The 16,981-nt window shown below is 40.9% G+C and overlaps 1 protein-coding gene across 4 annotated transcripts in view; it reads left to right on the plus strand.

Moving 5' to 3' along the window:
- Positions 1-16,981, plus strand: part of GRIA1 (glutamate ionotropic receptor AMPA type subunit 1) — a 312,482-nt gene that overhangs the window by 167,457 nt on the left and 128,044 nt on the right. For all 4 annotated transcript variants that reach the window (XM_063085503.1, XM_063085502.1, XM_063085504.1 and 1 more), the window contains 2 exons: positions 1,347-1,531; positions 6,275-6,328. In XM_063085503.1, coding sequence (XP_062941573.1) covers positions 1,347-1,531; positions 6,275-6,328 — 239 coding nt within the window. The remainder of the gene's footprint in view (positions 1-1,346; positions 1,532-6,274; positions 6,329-16,981) is intronic.

The following is a 16,981-nucleotide window of genomic DNA, read 5'->3' on the forward strand; positions in this document are numbered from 1 at the left end:
TCAAACATGCCAAGTAACTTGTACTGAAAAAGAAACAAAAATAGGAAGGCATAGAAGAATCAATCTATAGATGATTCTTGAGGACGGATACTCATGAATGGTCACTAGAGAAGGGATTAGCAGTGTTACTGGGAGTCAGAAATGATATAGGTACAAAGGATTGATTAATAATGTGAGAGTGAAATAATTATCTGTGACAGACAGAATGACCTTCTCCCTGCAAAATGTTCATGTTCTAATCCCTGGAACCTGCAAATATGTTACATGGCAAAGGGGAATTAAGTTTACAGATGGAATTAAGGTTGCTAATCAACTGACCTTAAAATAGGGAGATTATCCTGGATTACTCAGGAGGGTGCAATGTTAGCATAAGTGTTCTTAAGTGTGGCAGTCAGAGGCAGAAGAGCCAGTGTCAGAGTGATGCAATGTGAGAAAGACTTAATCACCATTGCTGGCCTTGAAGACTGAAGGGGCCATAAGCTAAGGACTGTAGGCAGCCTCTAGAAGCTGGAAAAGGCAAGAAAACGGATTCTCCCCTAAAGCCTCCAGAAGGCAACACAACCTTGTCAACACCTTGGTTTTAGACCTTGAAGACCTGTCTCAAACATCTGACTTCCAGAAGTATAAGATAATAAATTTGTGTTGTTTTAAGCCACTTAATATGTAGTAATTTGTTACAGCAGCAATAGGAAACTAACATACCTTCTAAGTTTCAAAGATGAAACAAACCAGTATTGAGTAATGAAATCCTCCATTCATTTGGGTGTAAATCAAAAGAGAGTAGTTTAACTCATTAATTGAACACCTACTGTGAGAGATGAAGTATTATGTATTGAGGATATGTCAAACATTTGTGAAGTTATTAGGTGTCTCTTTAAATGCCAGGTTGTCACATTTAGTAAGCAGTTACTGAATGCTCAATAATTACAGCTAACATTTATAAAGACCTTGCAGGTATCAGACTCTATCATGTTTCAGACATTCTCATTTAATCCTCATAATAACACTCTGAGGTGGGCATTATTTACATCACCACTTTAACCTTTGAAAAAACGAAACTTTGGAGAGGCTAATGAGCCTCATTTAGCCAGTAGATTGGAATTGAGCCTCAGATTATGTTTTTAATCACTAATTCTACTTCCTACTATGTCCTGGAAATAGACACACAAGAGACCTACCACCTGCTCTTACAGAGTTCAGACTTGCAGTCAGAGAAAGCTGGAGCTGAGCTTGGTGGAGGGGAGGTGTTGGGAGTAGACAGAGAGGTGGGTGGCTGGTGGAAGTGGGGTAGTGACTGCCTATCCTGATGGTCTGCCATTTCTCTATCCTACTCATCCGACGTTCAGGCTTGTCCGTCCTGCAGAAAGTCCTGGACACAGCTGCCGAGAAGAACTGGCAGGTGACAGCAGTCAACATTTTGACAACCACAGAGGAGGGATACCGGATGCTCTTTCAGGACCTGGAAAAGAAAAAGGAGCGGCTGGTGGTGGTGGACTGTGAATCAGAACGCCTTAATGCTATCCTGGGCCAGGTAGTGAAGGCAGCAAGGGCTCAGGGTGGGTGTGGGAGATGACTCAGAAGAAGCTGGATTGATTTGGGTGTGATAAAGAGGGTTATAAGGAGGGTTCTTGACTGGATAAGACTAGATGCCTTCTATCTCACATTCTGTAATTTGTAAAATTTAATTCTACAATTTTATGACATAGCATAAGCAATGCGAGCCTTGACCTAGGGCTTCAAATGGTTCTCATATCAGTTGGCCAAAAACTTACCTCCAATGTTTCCCTTTATTTTTAAAAAGAAAATTGCATTGCATTTTAGAGTTTTTGAAGTGCTATCACATTAGGAACACAGGCTGCAAAGCCAGATTCCTAGGTTCAGCTCAAGGTTCTGTCACTCACTGATCCAGCGTTTGGCATCTCATCCTTTTGGCCCACTGACCTGTTTTAAGAGGGCAAGGAAGTGGCAGCCACCTCCCTTTCTACTATTTCTTTGAACACGCTCCTGTCTCTAAGAAATCAATTGATTGTATACCCTGCGAAGAGGCATTGTAACCTCAACAGTTTTTAGCCAAAGATCTCTAAACTGTGGTTCCTCCCACTTGAGAACTAAAGCATGTGCCCACCACAGAATTAACAGGCATTTGTGTAGATCTCTTGTCTTTTTAAACTATGTTTGTGTATTCAGTTAAGCTAGCAAGCAAGTAGATTTTGCAGTCACTTTTGAGCATTGCCATGTAATAAAAGATGGTACTTTTAGGTAGTTGACAACATAACAAAGCTTGTTAATGGCCCTCAAGACCCCTGGGATCCCCATTGGGAATCTCAGCATCAGCTCAGCAATCACTCAGAGACCTTAGCAACAGAACTGGGAGAGATTTTGAAAGTCATAGATTCTTTAAGGTATTAACTGTATGTGTCCTACTTTATAAAGTGTGGATTTGGCCTTTGCTCTTGGAAAGAGAAATATACAAAAATTGTTTCCATTGAGGTGGAAGTTCTATGGTCTGCAGTCAGGGATTTGAATTCTAGTTTTTAAGTGAGGCCATATATGATAATGGTTACGAGCAGAGACTGGATAGGGTTCAAATCCCAGCTCTAGTATTTATTTACTAACTTTGTGACCTGGGGCCAAGTTTTCTTGTTTTTTGTTTTGTTTTGTTTTGGTTTTGGCTGGCCAGTACAGAGATCAAACCCTGGACCTTGGTGTTATCAGCACCACACTCTAACCAACTAAGCTAACTGCCAGCACTGGGTTTTTAATCTTTCTCCATCTCAGGTTCCTGATCTATAAAATGGGCATCATCATCATCATAATAATAATAGCCACCTGGAGAGGGCTCTTGTGAGAATTAAAAGAATCAGTACATGTAAAGCACTTAGAACAAAGCTTACCCCACAGTAAGTGACATATGTGAACATTTGCTTATTTTTGCTATTTATAGTGCCAACTAGTACTGGCTTCTTGAGTTACTCCCCTCCTTGGACATAAGTATATTCATCGGTGAAATAGAAATAAAGTTCCTCTCCTGCAAAACTGATAAAAAGATGAGATGAGATAGGAAATGGAGAAAGCACTGAATGATAATGAGGTATTCTTAATAGACTGATGACTTGTCCTGTATTGTTCTGTGGTATAGACAACAGACATTGCTATTTTTTGACTGCTTACGGTATACCAGACACTATGCCAAGCCCTTTCTGTGCATAATCCCATGTCATCCTCACATCAACTCTATAAAACAGCTTCTATCAAATCCCATTTCACAGATGAAAAAAAGAAGGATCATACTTGCCCAAGGTCTCACAGCTAGCATATAAGAAAAGCAGGAAGTCACCTCCTAAAAATGCAACTTTTCTTCCTCTGCCTTCTGTACCTACTTCCTCTGTCAAAGAATAAGTATTTTATAAGGAAGTGGCTTGTTCATGTGGGTATTTTAGATCATAGCATGTTAATATCATGTTTTTAATTGTGTCATTCTTGTGTTTTGAAAAATGAGTCCAAAGAGTTGAAAGGATCTTACAGACCACTTGATTTATTGCTTATGCTCACATTTACAGATGGGATGACCGATAGTCAAATTGATTGAATAATTTGCCTTGGGCTCAGACAACTAGTTAGTGAAAATGATGAGTCTACAACTTACATCTCTGACTTGCCATCTGGCACTCTTGGCATCATCCTACATTATCAAACACTCAGTAACTGGGGTCTCTCCAGTCTAATAAAAATCATTCTGCCTAACCTAAGGAAGGAGACAGAGACATTGATTGCAGATTCCAAATAGGAAATTAATTGCCTATCTCTGTCTCCAGCCCCTCCTCCCAACTAGAATGTAAGCTCTATGAGGCCAGGGATTTTTGTTTTGTTTTCTTCCCTGATGTATCCACAGTGCCTTGAACAGTGCTTGGCATCTAGTAAGTAATCAATACATATTTTTGAGTGAATTGAAAGAATAAAGAATTAATGAAGGCCCTAAGAAAGATCCCAAATGTGAGATGGGTCTGTATCTCTGCAGATAGCCATTGGCTGCACAAGAGCCTTTAATCTGGAGGGAAGGGCATGTTGGAGGCTCAGAAGGGATGTGAGAACTGAGGTTCATGGTATGGCTTAGCATCCATGGGAGATGATGGCAGAGAGATGAACACACGATCATGAATATCCTTGGAAACCATTCTAAACAGTTTGGGATTTATTCTGTAAGCAATGTGGAGTCACTGCAGATTTGTGAGCTGAGAACAGGGTTATTAGAATATAATGTTCTATCAATATATAAAACAACAAATAATATAACACAGTCTTTAAGTACAGAATAAGTTAGAAGTGAGAGTAGACCAGGACATCTTGGGCTATCCATCACATTGCCCTTTTTATTGTCTTCATGGTGCTTCTCACCTGCTGAAACCTTGTTCGTTTATCTGTTCACGTATTTACCATCTGGCTCCCTGCCGAAAGCTCAGCTCAGTGAGAGCATGGGGAGTTTGCCTCACTTGTTCAATACTGTGCCCTGAGCACATAGCACAGGCATTTATATGTTTACCTATTTATTATGGATCTCCTCCCAGTAAAGTGTAACATCCAGGGAAGCAAAACTATGCTTGTTTCACTTTATACTACGTTGCTAGCACAGTGCTTCATACGTAGTAAGCACTTAATAAATATTTGTGAAATATAGTAAAGGAGAGAAAGTAGGTCAATGGATAGGTAGGTGAATAGATGGGTGGGAAGGTTCATAATAGGTTGAACCGTATGAAATTGCTAATTTTTACTGGTCAGAAGTGATCAGTTATTGGCTGTTTCCTATGTTTCAATCCCTACTTTCATCCTGCAGGGACTATACTTCTCCATTGTCTGAATGTGACGGGCTTTGAAATATCTTTTATTTGCTGTTTTGTGTATATTAGAAGCTAAATAGGTTTTTGATAAAGGTATCTCATTGTTGAAAGGGCAGCAAACCGTTTGACAAGATGATGAAAAAGTAATGAATTATTAATAAAACTATCATCCCAATAGTATTTGAGCTCCATGGTCTGGAATTTCACAATCACTGTTTTAGAACATTCATTGTATGCACGTGCATTTAATTATTCCCCACATTAAAAAAAAAGCGAGCCACTCTGCACATACATCCAATTAAGTATATGTCTGAATATGGATTTTAATAACCTTGAAAATTTATTCAGTTAGAAAAAAAGCCCAAGTTCCTCTCATATGTTTTATGCCTCCTTGCAAGAGTGCAGGAAAAGAGGCATCGAGCAGGGTGTATTAATCCCAATTTGATGATTAAAATAACAATAAGGAAATAGATCAAGTTAATTTGCAGGCTGAGCTAGGGCTAGAAAGGTCTGCGGTCTTAACTCTTCCTGACTAGATGGTATGTCTGATTGCCCAAGCAAATCCCTGGATAGTTCTTTCAACAAATATCTTTCCTGCTCCAATCTTTAGGGACAGTCTGCATTCAGATTGGAAGGGTGTTTGGGGACCCTGTCTCTTAGTAATTAACCATAATCAGGCATCAGATGGAAAAGCTCACAATAGTCAGGTCCTAACATTGCTACCAGACTACTATGGGATCTGGGCAAATCACTTCCTCTCTTTGGGCCTCAGCTTCCCATCTGTACATTGAAGGGTTGGACCAGATGATCCTGACATTGCCTTCCAGCTTCCAAGTTGAATGATCCATTAATGTCTGAGTGCCCAACTGGCTTAGGGAGGAAGGCACAAAATTTAGGAAAAGAAAGAATAGCATCTTCATACGGTTCATGAAAGGAGCTGAAGGTTGAGAACTGGAGTGGAATCATCCACCTGCCCATCTGACCATCCACCCATCTGTCCATCCAAGCACTGATATTGTCATGACAGTGACAGGAGATTCCATGCAACAAAAGATTCCCACCTACCGAAGAATGTCTGTGTACGAGGAAGGCTTTATGGAAGGAGTGCAGTTAGTATTTTGGCTGGGTCCTTGGAGTTATGATAATACCACTCTACCTTTGGAATCAGGCAAAACTGATTTCAAATCCTGCATCTGCCACTTAATAGCTGGGTAGCCTTACACAATTATTTAACCACTCTATGCCTATTCCTCATGTGCAAATAAGGATACCAATAACGTCACTATCATTGGATGGTTGGGATATTGTAGTTTGAGTACTTCAGATAGGGCAGGGCATGTTGTAAGCACTCAATTAATGTCAGTTGCTATTATTACTATTGTTGTTGTAGCTTCAATTGTTAGTATGATTGATGAGTCCCCTCCCATTGTGTTTTGTAGATCATAAAGCTGGAGAAGAATGGCATTGGCTACCACTACATCCTTGCAAATCTGGTGAGTACAGCTCAGCAGGCTCTCCACTCAGGGCCTTTCCACGTTTGGGCCCTAACTTGCTTCTGCGGTCTCTAGTTGATGCGAATTGCATGGGTGTAAGGGGCAGTGCAGAGCTTCAATGCTAAGACCTGGCAATACTAAATTTACCATTTTTCCTCCACATCCCACTTGTCAAATCACTGCACACTGTTTATAAACTTTTAACCTTCCTTGGAAGATAGCGTGCTTGTGGGCAAGGTTTGCTCAGTCATCACAATTCCAGCTTTAATTGGCTCTGCTCGTTGGCAATAAGGACAAAATCACCACATCTTTGAATGGATACAAGATGTCTTGATCCCACTGTTTTGGGCCCCTATTTGGACCCCAGTGATACTTTTACTGTTTATAAATAAAAATATTTAAATCATAATTACACTAGTATTGACAAATCCTTAACTAGAAAAAATTTTCCAGCATGAAAAATATTATGTCAATTTAGTTTTGATTCACTTTTCTACATGGTATACACAAGCCTGTCTTCTTTTTTGTTTGTTTAATTTGTCTTCATTTTAATGTACTGCAATTCTTGATATCAGGTGCAATTATTTTCCATGTTACAAGGAAGACTTGATTCATCAAATCATTCTTTGTGCATATTAAATTTTACCTAGTAGCATGTGCCATTATGAGATTTCTTTTGTGACCATTATTTCTGTCAAGTTTATTTTTTCTGGGTCATGTTTTACACATCTACTTTTCTTATCATGAAGTTTAATTCTTCCAGCTGGTTTTTTCTAAGGCCAAATGTAATTTTCTTTTGTGTTTAGTCCCATTTTTAAAGGCTTTATTGAGATGTAATCACATACAATTCACCCATTTAAAATGTACGATTTAATTGTTTATAATATATTCACAGAGTTATGAAACTATCATCACAATCTTATTTTAAAACTTTGTTTTAAGAGGGGAAAAGGAGAAATTGGTAAAGGGACATGAAAATCAACTACATTGTATATTGATAAATTAAAATAGTACAGAAAGAAAGAAAATAAAATGTTGTTTTGCCCCAAAAAGAAGTCTTTTACCGATTAGCAGTCACTCCTCACCACCCTTCAAGCTTCCCCAGCCCTGGGCTACTACTAATCTACTTTCTATTTTTATGTATTTGCCTATTCTGGAAATTTAATTTAAATGGAATTATGCAATATATGGTCCTTTGTGACTAGCTTCTTTCACTTAGCATAGTATTTTCAAGGTTCATCCCTGTTGTAGCATGTATCAGTACTTCGTTCCTCTTAATTGCCAAATAATATTCCATTATGGGTGGATATCACATTTTGTTTATTCATTCAACAGTGATAGATTGACATTTAGGTTGTTTTCACTTTTGGGCTATTACGAATAATGCGGCTATGAACATTGATGTACAAGTTTGTCTCTTCAATATATACTTTGGGAGTGGAATCGCTGGGTTATATGGTAACTCTATGTTCAATGTTTTGAGGAACTCTAAAATTTTTTTCGGAAGTGACTGCATCTCCCAACAAATTTTAACCAATAACAGATTTTCCCATGTGATAGTTTGAACAATTATCAGTTTCTCTTAATGGTAGCTTTTTCTACAAAGTTTGTTTATTATCCTAGCCTGTTTTTGCAGTTTTCCATGTTTCCATTAAGATGTGACTTTTAGCTTTTTATCTGTAAGAAATTTTCAATTTCAACCTTACCTAACTGAACATATAACCATGTTCAGTTTTAGCCATGTTATTTTGTGTTGATTATTTTTTTGAGGAATATTAATTATTAATTGAACAAAATATCAAAAAGGTTATTCGTAGAACTAAAGCACAAGATCTGGGGTCATGGATCTAAAATTGAGACCAAAGCATCCCACCTATCCTTATATTCTGTCCTTCTTTCTGACCTGATCTCCAGTCTTAGATAGAGCCTTGCCTTACCCTTCTCTCCCCTTCAAAACTTCTGTCTTGGCTGTACCAGTATTTTAGAGTTAAGACTGGAGATAAGAAAGGTTTATTGAGATAGGTTAATTTAGACCCAGCTGTTAATGGTTAAATATGTTACTTTTCTCAGAGGTATTTGCATTTTAAACGAGTGGTGGCTGTCCAGGCTCTTTTGGGGAACCAAGAGTCTCACCCCCAAAAGACCATTTCCATCCCTCACATCCCAGGTCCTTAGTGCTAGAAGGGATTTTGGAAGTCAGCTCCATCTAAATCTCATTTGTTTGTAGGGAAACAGAACCAGCAAGGGGGTGTGATTTGGTCTGGGTCACACAGCGAGTCAGCGATGGAGCTAGGCCTAGCACCAAAGGTAGTGGGCAGCATCCAGTGCCTTTTCCACTACTCCAAGACATCTGTCAGTAAGACCATGTGGGCATCGTGCTGCTTGAGAATACACAGAACAAGGGTGGGGACATACATAATTAGCTCTCTGGGGTGAAATAGAAATTACGCATCAGTGGCCTTAGAGCCACTGGAAGACCCCCACTGGAAGGTAATTACATTGCCAGCCTCCATCTGTTGGCCAGTGACCCCTTAGTCACAGCATCACCAATTCAGCCCCTTGGGTTGCTGTAGCCTTCTGATCTGCATTTTTCTTCTTCTGACCTAATGAGCTCTCAAATCCTTACAACTGCCAGCTAATAGGATGCAAATTGCATATACCATCCAAATACAAAAGACTTGCATGTTCCAATAGATTAGTTGATAATTAGGCTTCAAATTACTAATTAATTCAGTTTGAAACATAGTCTAGTGTGTGGTGTATCTTCTTCCCCCTTCAGAGGAATAACGCAATTTATAAGATGATAATTTTTAGAAATTCCACCACATAATTAGCCTACTGCTGCATGGAACTGACCTTCTCCTTCAGAGTGTTTGTGATTAGGATGTAATTACAGAGTTAGCAACCATGGAAGACTTTTGAAGGTTTAACAAAAGGTTGGAGCTACACTTTTATTTTGCAGTTCTTTCTGTCCCTTTTGGAATGCACGAGGTACAAAGTAGCCAGCAGTTTTCTTCTAGCAGATCACTTTGGAGGAATGCTTTCGGGGTTCAAATAGCCACCTTTGGAGGGCTGCCGGAAGAGAGGAAAGAAGGAGATTGTGGGTCAGAGAGGAGAGATAATGGACAAGGAGTCAAAAAAAAAATCTGCTTTTTGTCCAGATGCCACCCTTTGCTAGCTTTCTGTTCTTGGGCAACTCTCCAGCCCTTAGTTTCCTCATCTGTCAGTTGGGAACAATAGTTCCTGTTCTACCCACTCATATAGTGTCACTGGGGAGACCAAATATGTTGCCAGATTCCATCATGCTTTAAAAAGTTAAAAGTGTTCAGCACAGGTGGAAAATTCTTACTTCATATATTAAATTCACCCATCTGTACATATTGTGTGTATGTATCCGTGTATGTATATATATGCTTGCTTATGTATTTATACTTTATATATATTTGATAGGATAGATGTGTATGAATATTTCCATACCATCGGTATGTCCATAAAGTGAACTTGAACCATCCACAAATTGGAAAGCTGTGCCACTATTTTTTGTCAATATGCCTAGGCTCTGGAACCCACTAGAGCACAAAGCCATCCCATCTGGCCACTAGTGCTCCACCAAATCCCAGCACTGACACTGCAAGTAATCCCTGGTCTGAAATTGTGGTTATATCAGACATCTGCCAGCCAGAGCCTTCCAGAGTTATAGCTCTTATCTTTGTGACCCAACAGCGGCAAATCTTAGACCAAACAAGTGTTTCTCAAAGCACAGGACCTGTGGTCCCTGTAATATATCTGCGGAGCCAGTTCAGAAAACACAGCACCAACAAGTAAATGCTTCAATGCCATTGTGATTGCAAATGTGAATACCAAAGCCATGGAGCAAATGACCAGATTATTAATATTACAATTAGAATTTTATTGGAATAAAAGCATATATTTTAAAAGTCTTGAAGAGAACTAGCAGATCCCTGAGAATTTATGCAGACCCAACAGACCCCAATTGGAGAAATATTGAAGTTGTTGGACAATATTGCCCAGTGTAGACCATGTGGTACCTTTTGGAAGACTAATAACAGTAATAATATCAATCTCTTCCATTTTCAAACAATATTATAGCTTATGTGACATTTTTGCATATTCCCACCACTGGGTTTTGAAAGTCATAATACTCCTGTGAAGTAAGCAAGGTAGAATTCATCATCCCCATTTTACAGATGTGGGAACTGAGTCTCAGAGACTTCACACAACTGAGCTGCAGAGGAGGAAGGCAGGAACCTAATTAAGGGAGTTTGGCTGTCAGGAATATGACAGAAACCAAGTGACGTGGGCATAAGGATTGGTGATCAGGCTAACCTGATGCCAAGCTACTGAACTAGAATTTCTTAAACCCCTAGTAACAATGGCAGTAATTTTTACAATTCATTGAATGATTGCTACGTTTTAGACTCTGTGATAAACACTTAAATGTGTATCATTAAACACTTACAACAGCCCTTGAGCTTGTTAAAGAAACTGAGTTTCAGGAAGGTTAAGTGAGTTTTCCAAAGTCACAAGGTTTTTAAAGTGATGGAGCTGGGCCTCCCATCCAGGATCATAAAACCCTAAAGTCTGTGTTCTTACTTCTGTGCCATGTGACTGCTGAGCAGGGAGAGTTGGGTAAGATGCCCAGGAAAAGGAGGGGGTTGTCCTGGACAAGAGAACTTCAGTTTAAATCTTGTTTGTAATGGCATTGGTAAACCTGGAATTCAAATTCAGGCTCCTACAACTCCCACTGGACACCTTTTTCATTATACAGTGATGGAATTTCATTAAAATTATAATTTCTAGTGTGAGAGAAGTTGAGGGAGAAAGGGTGGGGTCAGGCCATCCCAGGTCTCACTGGGGTACTTGGGGACCAGGGCAGTCAGCCATTTCCATATGAGATTGCAGATTAACTCCTGTGGAATGTTAGGGTTGGAAGTTTTGGTCCATGTGGCAGCTAGTCCTAGCCCCCAGCTCTGTTCCACTTTCCTTCTGCTGCATGAGCCCCAAGAAGAAACTGTTCTTTAGTCTCCCTGCTCCCCTATGGTGAGAAATCTGTTAACCTCCTTCTGTAAGGCTGAGCTTACCCACTTTCTTTCGTGCCTCTCTTCCTTTTGTCTCAGTGCCACACACAGTCACATTTGGGTTCTGCATCCTCCAGTTAAGCAGCTGGTATAGTCGTTTGGAAGGCTCTGGGGTCAGACAGGCCTGGGTTTTAATTCTGGCTTTATATTTATTAGCCATGTGACATTAGTTAATTTACTTGCCCTTTCTGAGCTTCCATTGCCTCATCTCTAAAAAAAGAATAATAACATTATCTACCTCCTCATGGGGTGTTATGAGAATTCAGTGAGATAATGTATATGAAATGCTTATAGTAATGCATGGCCCCAAATAAGCACTCAATAAATGTTGGTAATTATTACCATAATAATCATCACCATTGTCATCATCATTATCATTATAGGAGAAGGAAGTGAAGAAAGAAGACATTTATGTCTGGGGACGAGATATTATCTTTAAGGTCCCTCTGCCTCCTCCCAGTCTAAATTTTCTCTACCTGTTTTATGCTGCCATAGCCCCAGGTATTTTTCTCTTACTGTAATTGAGATTAGACAACTGATTCACTTTTATATAATATCTTTCTCCCTGTTTGTCTGTAAGCTCCTGGAGGAAGGATCGTGCCTGCCTTGTTCACTGTTGAATTCCCAGTCCTGGCAAAGTGAATTGCATGTAACAGGTGTTCTTTAAAGAGTCAGTGAATGAACAGATGAGTGAAATGGCTTCTTGGGAAATAAACAACATTTGCACCTACACATCACATACACTTAAAGACAAACTCCTCATGTATGTGCTAAAAGAAGCAGAGATAGCAGAAATATGAATCCAGTTATGAATATGCAAATTAGTAGGTAGAGATGGGCCTAAAAAGGTTTCTAACCCACTTCCCATAAGGGCCAGAATCTCATTTACAACATCCCTAACAGAAGCCCATCCATCTGGTTCCTGCTTGAATAATACCCAGTGATGGGGAACTCATATCTCTGAAGCATTCCTTTATCTTCTCAAAGCCTCTGACAGTTTCCACAGTCTTCCTCGAACAGGACACAGTCTGTGTTCTGCTCACCCTGTGTCACCTTTTCATCTCTTTTGGTTCTACCCGCCCATGGGCTTTTGCAGACTGTGTCTCCTGCCCTTCCACAAAGCAGCCTTTGAGTGTTTGGAAATGGCTACCCTGCTTTGCTCTTTGATGTTTGCTCCTCTGGCCTGAACACTTTCCAGTTCCCCCAGTGCCCTCACACAGGATGTGATTCTTACAGCTGACCAAACGACCATCTATTGTGTGCCAAGCACCGTGCCGGACCCATGCGTGTGCCTGGCACTGTGCTGGGCCCATGCAAGAGGCACTAAGAAGCACAGGCTTAACTTTTGTCCTGGAAGCAGCATGTTCTTGTCTTCCAGGTAGATTGGAACATGTAAATAAAGTTCTAAAAAGAATGCTAGAGAAAACCACAGCCTGTGACAGTAACGCAAGCCCCATAAATGGCCACCTGAGCTGTCAGAGTATGGCAATCATAGGCTAGAGAGGCTGCAAGGAGTCTGGGGAGGAGCATGACGCCACATCCACATGGCCAGCAGTTGTGTGAAGAGTCTGCCCTCGCTCTGGTTTGAACAATCTAACAGAGTTGGAGCTGAAGGATCCCTATCAGCTGATCCCACCCAGCCCCTCATTTTATGAAATGGACACACAAGGCCCAGAAAAGGGAAGTGATCTGTCTGAGGCCACAGAAGTTAAACAGCAGAGCTGGACTAGGATTTGGAGCAATCATTTGCTCCATCTTTATTGATTCTTTCCTCCCACCTGCTGCCTTTCTCTTTATTTTCACAATGTGCCTATATGCCTCTCTGTGTGTGTGCACACATGCAAGCGAGCACACACACATGCAAAAGAGAGAGAGGCAGAGACAGAGAGACCAAGAAGCTCAGAAGCACCCCCTCCTACTCTCTGTGCCCCTTTTAGAGTCTTTCTTTGTTGGCAGGGCTCATTCCACCTTCCCCTTCTCCCTCCCACACAGCCTTCCCTCTCTCCCTCTGTCTTCACCTCACTCTTCTGGAACAGTCAGAACACAAGATCACTTTATAGTCATGAGAGCTGACACTGCAGAGAGCATCTGGAAGGAAAAGGGGTGTGGATGGGAAAAAAGACAAATCCCAGATGCCAAAGATTGCTCTCCTCCTAGGGGCTCCGAGCATCCCATCAGACAAGGCAGAGTTTATGTTACTCTTTGCACTCATCCCCTATCCTCTAGGATAATGCATTGTAGAGACCCCTGACGGTTTCTGCATTCCTCCAAGAAAGGTGAGATTATAGTCCCATTTTATGAGTTAGGAAAATGAAGTTCAAGCTGTTGAAAGACCTTTTTTAAGGTCATGTGGCTAAAACTAGAATTTGAACTCAAACCTCTCCAATTCCAAAGACTAGGCTAGTTCTCCATTGGGTCACACTGCCCAAATCAGGGAAATTATTGCAACTCTTTAGACTGGTGTTATAATTGACCAAAGCCAAAAAATAAACTCCTTTCCTCCTGAAACTTCCTGGGTTCAAATTCTGGCTCAGCCACTTACTAGCTGTGTGTCCCTGGGTAAGTCACTTCACCTCTCTATACCTCAATTTCCTCATCTGTAAGTGGGAATATTAATATGTACTTCACAAGATAAAGATAAAATAAGTTAACTTATCTAAAGTTTTAGAACAACAAGTAAAATAGAAGTCCAGGGTCTTATCCGAACTTTGCCCTGACTTATTATTTGTGCAAATAATTTTTTCCAAGAGGTCTGTTTGTTCAAGATTTGGCTCAGTGTTTTCAAAAGAAATAAATTTATCCAAAAAACTTTCCCAACTGTGCAATTTAGGGTTCTAGTTTTCCTGACTCTCTCTGCAGTCCAGAAGTATCAAAACAAAAAAAATCTCAAAGCCACATTGGCTTCTTTATTATAAGGATGAGGCTGTTCCAGGTGTTCTCAAGCACCCTGTGTTTGTATCCATTGATCTTGCAAACCATGCAGACCTTGGCTGATTTTTTTTTCTTTTTTCTAAATAGACTTTTTTTACCTTTTTTTTTGGCAGCTAGCAGGTACAGGGATCAAACCCTGGACCTTGGTGTTATCAGCACCATGCTCTAACCACCTGAGCTAACCAGCCAGCACCTATCCTTGGCTGATTTGGAATGGCCCTTTCCACCCTGGGTCAGTGTCCTGTGGACCATTTCAGATATGCAAGGTAGTGGTTGTTGCTCTGCCACAGCATGGAAACACCTTGCCACCACCAGCTTAGAAGCAGGAGGGACCCCCCAACGAGCACCAATTTTGGTAGGTGGTTGGGGTGATGCATGACTAGAAGGATTCAGTCCTTGTTTCCTTGCCTGCCCTCTTTTTTTTTTTTTTTTTTTTTTTGCCTTTTTTGTGACCAGTAAGGGGATCGCAACCCTTGGCTTGGTGTCGCCCGCACCGCGCTCAGCCAGTGAGCACACCGGCCATCCCTATATAGGATCCGAACCCGCGGTGGGAGCGCCGCTGCGCACCCAAGCACCACACTCTCTCGAGTGCGCCACTGGGCCAGCCCTACCTGCCCTCTTTTCAAGACAGAAAAGTAGATAATATAGTAGGAGGGAAATGGAACCCCAGGAGACATCAGGCTATAGGTTAGTTAGTACTTACTATATGCCAGGGTCTGTTCTAAGACTTTGGCATATCACACAGTTAATCCTCACAACAGCTCTATGAGATAAGTATTGTAATAAGTCTTATTTTGCAGCAAATGATACCGAGGCACAGAGAGGTTTTGTAGAATGCCCGAGGTCACACAGCTAGAAGTGGTAGAACTGAGGTTTGAATCCAAGCTGATGTATACAGGCAGTTCCTGCAACACGCTGTCCTCTGTTGCTGTGACTCTGAACTTCAGAGCATGCACAGTGTTCTTCCCCATCCTTCTCACCCAACCTAAGGCTCGTTTTCTTTCAGGCTCCATTATGCCACTAGGCAGCCTTCCCTGAGCTCCAGGGTCAGGTATGGGTCCACTTATTTTGCTCTATAATTCCTTGTGTGATATCGGCCTTTCTTACTAGGCCTTAAGTAACTTGAAAGCAAGTCTTCTCTGCTACATGCCTGTGTCTGGAATGTGCTTGGTGATATTAAGCACTCATGAATGAATGAGTGAATGGATGAATAAATGACTAAAATATTTCTTTCCTTATTCCCAGTAGGTTTCAAATTTATCATTTGTTTGGACTTTCATTCATTTTTTCACCAAGCCTTCAATGGATGCGTACTATATGTGAGGCTATTAAGAATGTAGAAGCTGGCATTTCTTCAAAAGCTGGGTTAGTTATGAGTCCTTGCCTCACCTTCCTTGGATAGGAAGATTTTGATTATGAACAGGAAAGATGCTATTGGTTTCAGGTCCACCATGAGCTCCAGCCATAGAGGCCCACCTCATCCCAGGAAACTTTGAAAGGCTGACCTTTGAATTGACCTTTGGCTCTTGCTCTGAGGTGTTCCTGGTCAGGTGTTACCTCTGACTGCAACCAGTTAAAGCAGAGGTAAGATGAGGGGAACACATCCCAGGTTAGGGAATCTAAACCCAGTCCAGACACCTCTGCAGCCTTGCATCGACAGTCCAGTCTAGGGATCCCTGACCTTCTGCCACAAAGTGCCAGCATTATCCTAAATCCCAGGACTTAGAGAAATAGGTCTGTGAGACCCTGCCTAACTTTTACAGTGCTTTGTAAATAATGGACACCTGAGTGAAGAGGTATGTCTGTTGGTATGTTTGCAGACATCCAAGTGTGCAGGTATCTGCCTCACTGGTTTCAAATGTAATTGGGTAAGTCAACACTAATGCTTTTTTCCCCAGTATGGATGGTGTTTTAGCTGATTTAAGCACAGCCATAATGTCTTATTGACCTTGTGGGAACCAAATAAGCCTGTGTGTTACCAGGAATTATATAAAGTAAGGACACCTTAAAGGTTTGGTTGGCATGTGTCTAAAATAGGAAAATGTGATGACTTTTATGCAGAGACATGGGTATCTGAGAACACAATTAAGTCCTCAGCCCAGGAGTATACACTAATTCACATATATCCATATTCATGTGCACATACCTGTGTGATCACAGAATTGTAGATCAAAGCTGGAAGAGCCTGTAAGAGAGAAATCAACTAGCTCAGAAGTTTCCAAACTTTTTAGTTTGGAGCTCTGTTTTCTAATGGAATCTTGTGGGAGAACCCTAGTATATAAAACAGATAAAAAGCAGGGCTGATTTGGTAGACGGAAGAGGGTAGGACTCTAAGGCCCCATTCTTCTGCCTATCTCCTAACCCAACACGGTAAGCTCTAAAATGCCTGCAACCAGGAACATAGCTTGAAAGATCATTGATCTAGACAATGTCCTTGTTTTATAAATCAATAAGCTAATACCTATAGAGATTGAGACAACTGCCCAGGGGCAAACAGCTCATGGGTTCAAAGACAGGACAGAATTTATGTGGTTGTCCTGAAAACTCTTCCTGATACTCTTTATTTATGACCTGGTTCACAATATACTGTACAAAGTCAATAAGAAACCCTCTTTGATCCACA

This window comes from Cynocephalus volans, chromosome 2, assembly GCF_027409185.1.
Source record: "Cynocephalus volans isolate mCynVol1 chromosome 2, mCynVol1.pri, whole genome shotgun sequence".
Lineage (NCBI taxonomy): Eukaryota > Metazoa > Chordata > Mammalia > Dermoptera > Cynocephalidae > Cynocephalus > Cynocephalus volans.